The sequence below is a fragment of the Stylophora pistillata genome, chromosome 12, assembly GCF_964205215.1.
Source record: "Stylophora pistillata chromosome 12, jaStyPist1.2, whole genome shotgun sequence".
NCBI lineage: Eukaryota > Metazoa > Cnidaria > Anthozoa > Scleractinia > Pocilloporidae > Stylophora > Stylophora pistillata.
The window spans coordinates 17,784,930-17,792,500 of NC_142530.1; the positions used below are offsets into that span (position 1 = coordinate 17,784,930).

At 36.9% G+C, this 7,571-nt stretch overlaps 1 protein-coding gene across 2 annotated transcripts in view; it reads left to right on the forward strand.

The window, feature by feature from the left end:
* Positions 1-54: 54 nt before the first annotated feature.
* The window catches only part of LOC111326198 (splicing factor 3B subunit 1), a 24,339-nt gene continuing 16,822 nt past the window's right edge, over positions 55-7,571 (forward strand). The window contains exons 1-12 of one of the 2 annotated variants that reach the window (XM_022930138.2): positions 55-141; positions 230-300; positions 528-592; positions 877-922; positions 2,283-2,381; positions 2,999-3,113; positions 5,580-5,665; positions 5,996-6,077; positions 6,501-6,586; positions 6,827-7,031; positions 7,137-7,190; positions 7,557-7,571. The exon at positions 7,557-7,571 is cut by the window's right edge and continues 329 nt beyond it. In XM_022930138.2, coding sequence (XP_022785873.1) covers positions 105-141; positions 230-300; positions 528-592; positions 877-922; positions 2,283-2,381; positions 2,999-3,113; positions 5,580-5,665; positions 5,996-6,077; positions 6,501-6,586; positions 6,827-7,031; positions 7,137-7,190; positions 7,557-7,571 — 961 coding nt within the window. In that variant the 5' untranslated portion in view covers positions 55-104. Of the gene's footprint in view, positions 142-229; positions 301-527; positions 593-876; positions 923-2,282; positions 2,382-2,998; positions 3,114-3,153; positions 4,921-5,579; positions 5,666-5,995; positions 6,078-6,500; positions 6,587-6,826; positions 7,032-7,136; positions 7,191-7,556 lie in introns of those variants that run through there. The other variant, XM_022930139.2, reaches the window with a different exon arrangement.

Sequence of the window (7,571 nt, forward strand, 5' to 3'; positions counted from 1 at the left end):
TCAGATGGTGTATGAATACGCAGAAAGTCCCCATCATCCGGGTATTTCTTTGTTCGAAACTACGTTGCATTGTGGGTAATTACGGTGTGCAATCGTAAAACAAGATGGCCACTTTAGCTAAAGCCCCGACGACTCATGAAGGTAAATATGTCTCCTTTACACTCCGAGAAACTGTACCACGCTAGTTTTATCTATCGCTTGAGTAGCTGAGATCCATTTTTTCTTTTAGAAATCGAGTGGCAAATTCAGCAGCTGCAAGCTCAACGATCGAATTTGCCCAAAGTTGACATAGGTGAAAAGGTAAGCTTTTCATGGCGTATGTCGTACGTACTCTTTCACCCGCCTCTAATTTCGACTGATTTATACGAAGAAATGCATCTTTCAGCGTCCTTTTTGCCTTCTACTTTGTTTGAGTGTAGTTATCAGAAGCTTTTTCAGCTTCACCATCATAAAGTACCTTAAATTGTATGACAGAACATAATTCAAGTTGGTAATTTATATGCATTTGTTTGTTATGCACCCTTTAGGTTGGTTTAGCTTCTGTTGGTGAAGGAGGATATGATGTCGACATTTATGGTGCAGGCGGTGACAGGTCAGTTTCCCTTAATTTCTTTCGAAAATTACTCTTGTATTTGGCAAAAATTACCAGCGACTAACTAAACTTTTTCAAAATTGTAATTGCAATAATCACCGAATACATTTTTTATCATATGAGACCTAATTTTTCTTCGTTCTGCTAAATGATAAATTGAAGTTTAAAATAAAGAGCAATTACTCAGTGGTTGCTCCTGGGAGCAAATACTGTGATAGGTTTAGATCCTTTTATGCTGTCGGATATATATAATTATTCCCTCTGTGTATTGGTATTCATTTCAGGTTTGAAGGCTATTCAGTCGATATTGCCCCAAATGAACAAGAAGAGGTGAGCATCACTAAATTTAGTATCAATCATGCAATTATACCAAGAAAGTGTAACTACCTGTTTTCAACCCGGAAGTTGATCTGTACCCATGTAATACTTAGACCTTTGGGTAGTTGAGTGGTTTGCAATGGTGATAATTGTCTCGGCAGAAAACAACAAATTTATTAGCATTGGTAAAAGGAGTCAGTAGAGTCCAATTTGGTCTGTTATTATACTAGGCTGGGTTGTTTAAATAATTTGGATATATCAACAAAGTTGAAATGGTAAATTGGCCACCGTAACGACTACGAAAGGTGACGTTTCGAGCGTTAGCCCTTCGTCGGAGCGAATAGAGGAATTGTGGGTTGTGTGTGCTTTTAAAGGCAGAAAATGGAGCTACGTTATTGGTGGGAAACCAATAACGTAGTTATCCAACCAATAATGTAGCTCCATTTTCTGCCTTTAAAAGCACACACAACCCACAATTCCTCTATTCGCTCTGACGAAGGGCTAACGCTCGAAACAACAGCTTTTGTAATCATTACGGTGGCCAATTTACCATTTCAACTTTGTTGATATATTTTGTTACCCCCACTGACGCAGCCTCAAACAGTTTCTTTAGAAACTATCAGCCTTTATGGTTTGTTTAAAGCTGGGTTAAGGTAACCCAGGGTTGATGTGATATCAGATCTCAGATCTGAAAGCCTTAAAAGAAAATTCAGTACAATTCGTTTTGTTTACAATTGGAGATTAGCTGTTCTTAAAAGAACACAGAAAATTCTAAGAAGGCTTTTTGAACAAAGGTGTAAAGAAACCCAGATTAAAATTTAACCTTGGTTAGCATTAATCAGCCTTGCAACAACTGGGCCTAGGTGATTAAAAAGATGTTAGTTGTTAATTATGAGTATGATTGCAGACAGAATTAGATGACAACAAGTCCCTTGACCAATTATAATTACTCAACTCAGCAAAATGCACAAAAACAGTGCACGCATGATGCTTGCCATCCACTAAGAGAAGTTATAATGTGCACGCTGTCAAGTACATGCATGATACTTGGACTGTCCTATCAGTACACAAAAATTGGGCTCGCGATAATCAATCACATTTGGGAATTTTTGTTTCAATTTTGATTAATGTTGAAATGATATACATTGCAATTCACATAAGTTCTTTCCCTCATGCATTGGTGATAAGTTTTCTAGGTTTGTTTGCAAGAAGATAGATCTATCTGTATGAGAGCCAGCTTTTGTTAAAATCATATGAGAGCTTATTCCCCCATAGTCCCATAGGTATGTTGTACTCATCCCTTTGCAATCACAGGTACTGTTTACATCTGTTTTTTTCGCAGTTTGAAGTATCTTTTGTTTGTTCATGACAGGATGATGATGATTACTCTACCACTATTATGCATCCTTCAAGGAACACTTATACAGCCCCCACAGCACTTTTGAATGATATAGCCCAGTCTTCTGAGAATGTAAGTGCACCTCAGCAATGTTTGCCACTTGGCTCAAATCTTTTGTTAAATTTACAATTAAAGATTCATTCAAATAGTACAATGAATAATAGAAGAGTTACACTCAATTGCACTGTACGATAGAGGTGTATTAAAAACAGCAACAACTATAGAGTAGTGAAATACGGTATCAAATTAACAGGGGTTTCATTAAGGGCTGGGCACCAGGCAAATTGACCATTTTTGAGGAAGATTTTGCTCACCTGGTTTGACCATATAGAGGAAAGTTTTTGTGATAAAGAAGTTCAGTTCAAAAAGTTTTGCCCATCTGTGAAAATTGGTTGCCCTCCTGTTAAAAATGTTAATGAAACCCCTGAATTAACCCTTCAACCATTCAGTGGGACTAGCATCAAACTCAAGGAATCAAACATCAAGGTGACAAGAACATAGGAAATGATCATCAAGTTAAAAGAAAATCATGTTTGTTTATCAAATTCTCATTGTCAGTACCTAAGGAAATATATATAGAGAACAGTATGGAGAATATGCATTCTGATGTTAAGGTGTAAAGGGTGAAAGGGAAGTGAGTTTGATAAAAAAAAAAGAATAACAGGTTCTTTTATCTTCATCGAGTACAGGTGGATCCATTTGCACAGCACAGACAGCAAACCATCGCTGAGCGTGAAGATGAATACAGAGCAAGGAGAAGGCAGATGGTGATATCACCACCAAGGCATGATCCTTTTGCAAATGGTAGGTGTCATAGATTGATGGACTTTTATTAATTATTCTTTATACTAGTGTTTCTCTTATGTGTGTTAAATATGGAACAAAATAATCATGAAGGAAGGGAACTGAGGTTGGAATTAACAATTTGTCCACAACGACGATGGTCACATAATTTTTATTAAGTGTAAGATGAGAAAAAAAATGATCACTTTTTGGGACTCATTCCAACAACCAGCTGCAACCTTGTCTTGAATTGACTTGGAAATGTTTTCTCAGTGAACAAAATTAGCTTGACTGGTAATCAAGTTCAGTTTTATTTATTGACTGATTTACTTCTTAACTGTCACATACAATGTGCAGTTCTTAACGTTCAGTCAGAATTCTTATGAAGACAGGCAAATTGATAGCACAAGAACCTTTGGATATTTCTTGTTTCTTAATAATCAAGTCTTCCACTTAAGCATTCTTAGTGGTATTCCTTTAAAGAATTGGCAAGGGAGCTTATTGCCAAGAATCTGTGCCTCCAACCACTGAAAAGTGCTTAAATTATCAAACGAAGCAGCACTATCCAGCTCATTGTGAGAAAGAAATTATATTCCATAATTAATGCTGTTGACCCTTTCAGTCTCTTGTAATTCCTCAAGTTGCCTTGAATTTAGTAAGCATTGCTTTTTCCATCAGTCAGTTGAACACAAAGTAGATGTTTTGCTCATGCAAAACTTTATTGGGTTCTTTGTGAAAGGCTCTCTTGCCTCTGCAGTGTTGTTAGTCTGGCTTGATAGAGCAGTTTTTGATTGGCTATAATGAGGAAAATTACACTGTGTATTGTATATAGCTTTCTTTTAATTCAAAGTTCATATACTTGGATTATCAAAGAATCCTGCTCTGCGTGCCAGAAATTTAAATCCATTTGAATTTCGTTTTTTGAAAATATTATTTGGTACATGTTTTTTTCAGTGGCTGGACCATATTTTGTTTTCCATGTGCTTTTAGACTTGATTTTTTGGTCATTGTGTGTCCGTCAAAAACTGCTCTTTTCAGTAATGATTTAAGTAAGAACTGTTGAATTCATTTTACTTACTCCTAAACCCCTTTTCTTCATTCAGCGGTGATGGAAACTTCACTCATCAACTGCACAAAATAAATACAAGAGTATTTGTCTCAGTGTTGGTCGTTTAGAGATACTGTCATTCAAGTTTTATTATTGGTTCTAGTCCTGTGGAACAAAATGTGGTCACTAGCACAATTTCAAGGCTATGTAATTTTTAAGAGAGGATATTTGAATAATTCAAGGATTGATAGCTGTTCAAATTTTAAAACACTCATCCAAGTGTTATCCTCAAAAGCAACTTGCATTCTTGAATGTTTTGTGTAGGTTTTTGATCAGCAATTTATACACCTGTATGCACAGGGACCCTTTACAGTGGTCAATTTTCTGAACCACAGAGTTGGATTTTAATCATAAAAAAAAAAACAAACAAACAAAAAAGGTCGTACTCCCTATAAGAAAGAGACAACACATTCTACTATTATACTAAGATAAATTCCTCCAGTCAAAAAAATTAGTCAATTTCCAAAAAGAAAAAGAATTTTGGAAAAGAAAACTTTCCTCAAAGTGTGAGGAAAGGTTATTGAAAGTTCATACTTGTAGATTGTAGAATACACAGTAAATACTTAAAATAAGATGAACAAAGCCAGTACTGATACTACACAGTGGTCGATTACTGACCTCTGAAGAATTTTTAAATAGGAGAAGTGCTTGAGTTTATCAACTAACTCGATGCCATGCCAAGATGCGACGTCAGTGAGTCATCTCAAGACTAGCCACTGGGTTGGTGTTACCTTGCCGCAGCCACCTTTCCAGACAAAAAAAAATCAATTGTACATATGTTGTGTTATTTTGCAGTAAATGGCTTGAACCCAGGGGTAACATGTGAAGGTGTAGTCTGATCGTCCGGGTGAGTGTAGTCCTGAGAAGGACTGTTGTCGGTGGTAGTGACTGACGTTTTGACAACCTGTGCGGAAGTCATCAGAGTCAAGAGTGACTCTGATGATGACTTCCGCACAGGTTGTCGAAACGTCAGTCACTACCACCGACAACAGTCCTTCTAAGGACTACACTCACCCAGACGATCAGACTACACCTTCACTTGTGTTATTTTGTCTGTTAGTCTGAATCTGTCTTTACAACTAGCAGCTTAGTTTTAACAAATGCACTTGCTGGTCTTGAAATTCCTTGCATGACAGTTACAATTGAACTGTTTCTATGGAGTTGAAGAGACTGGCAAGTGGTGTGTAAGAATCTCAGAGGAGTGATATTGCAACAAATTGCATGGAATATTTTTGTGATAGGACTTTCAAATCTGTTTCACCCCTTCATATTGTTAGCTAAGCTGCTGTGATAATTCTGTTATTTTGTCATGTGCTGTTGTGTTTGGTTATTTGAAAGCAGCTAATATTGTTTCTGTTTTTTAATTTTTCTCTTGCAAGGTGGCAAAACACCCGATCCATCCCATATGAAAAATGTGAGGACCTACCAGGACATTATTCAAGAAACAAATCTTCAGAAAGAACAGGTTTGTATTCAGTGCACATTGAATAGAGCATGGACTTAATGATATTTTGAGTTTGAGAGGGACTGTCTTATTCTTGTAAAGCACTCCCACTGTTTTTCTTTTGTTTTTTTTTTTGTTTTTTTTTTGTTTTTTGTTTTTGTTTTTTAAAATGATATTTGCCCTTATAAGAGATTTTCCTTAGATATTTTGGCCTCTTTTTATGAGTTTTTACAGAACTTCTGTCATTGAAACCCTCTAAATGATGCTCCTTCGAATTATCAAGCAGGGTGATCTTTATTTGTAAAAACAGTCAGAACAGCTAGTGATAAGTTTCATGTGTTTTCATTGTAGGCGGAAATCTTTCGTCATCTCAAGGACCAAGCAGCTTCAGGGGAACTGCAAAGAGCTCAACCAGCTGCGGCATCAAAACCAGGTGTGTTTCTGTAAACCAGTTTACACCCAAGATCTAACTATTAATTTTCCCCTCTAGCTACTAAACCTTTCCTTGTAAATTAGTTACAATAATTTGGCATTAATGAAGATAACAGCTTATGCTTGATAAGTTTGAGTATCCTCATCACCTGCCTGCTGGATTGTGTGCTGATATTATAGGGAGAGGTCACATGCTGATTACTGTTGGAAGTTAAGGTTTTAAATCCCCATATACAAGTAATAAAATCAAAACAAGAAAACACCGTGCTTTTGGTGATTGTTGGATATTCATCTTCTTTTTGGGAGGGTAAAGAAGCATGTAAAATAGATGCAAGTAGCATGCTTTGCTGATGACATCAAAGTGTTGATAGGAAGTTTTAGTAGTCCAAACGCTAATATGGAATTGTGACAAATCTCATTTCAGAGAAGAAGCGCCGTAGATGGGATCAGCAGGCTTCTGGTGATGAAACTCCAGCCAAGAAAAAGTCCAGCAGTTGGGATCAGGCAGAGGTAGGAAATTACATTTCTCAGAGACACCGAATTCTTTGTTTCTCCAGGTGTAACTTTACACATGGACTACATGTTTGAAGGAGGTATTTTAAACAACTTACAGCAGCTGTAACTCTTGTAGTTTTACTGAACTCTACAACAAACCTTTAGTCAGCTTTGAAGAAAAATACTTCAGTCATTTCTTTGTTAGGTAAAATTTCTCATGAATCCTTGAAAAAACTTTGCTTGCTTTCATTACAGATGGCAACTCCTTCTGCCAGTCGCTGGGATGAAACTCCTGGACGTGTAAAAGGCTCAGAAACACCAGGTGTTACCCCCCACAGACCTGGTTCTGAAACACCAGGAGCCACCCCTAGTACAAGGATATGGGAAGCTACACCCAGCCATGTGACCCCTGGACATGCTACACCTGGACATGCCACTCCTGGCGGCAATACCACACCAGGTAAAGTTTCCTCTTTCTGTGCTTGTGATTTGCATATTGATATATATCAGTTCTTGTCTTGGGTCAGTTAGTGTTACTTTTTAATGGCCATTGTTTGATTACCAGGTATTTCATCGACAAGGAGAAATCGCTGGGATGAAACTCCCAAGACAGAAAGAGGTTTGCTGTTTTCAGTTTGTTTATTATCTCCCCTCTCTTCATATTTTGAGGGGAAAATGTTACCAGGATTCAAATTTTACTCTGTTTGTATTTTAAACATGATATAACTGTTGGCTTATTGACCTTATATTTTAAAGAAATATCTAAATTTACTTGAACATTGCAAGTAGAATGTACCAAAACAATACATTACCAAGAACTAGGGAATGCTGAAAGTATAAAAGATTGAAGTATATTGAGACTGTTAATCCTCAGTAAACTTGGAAAATTTAAGGTAATTCTCTTATAAACATAACATGTATGTTAATAGCAGGTTTTTTCTGATGTAGAAAGCTTTTTTTTTATGGAGGGCTCTTCTCTTTAAAGGTGAGACCCCAGGTC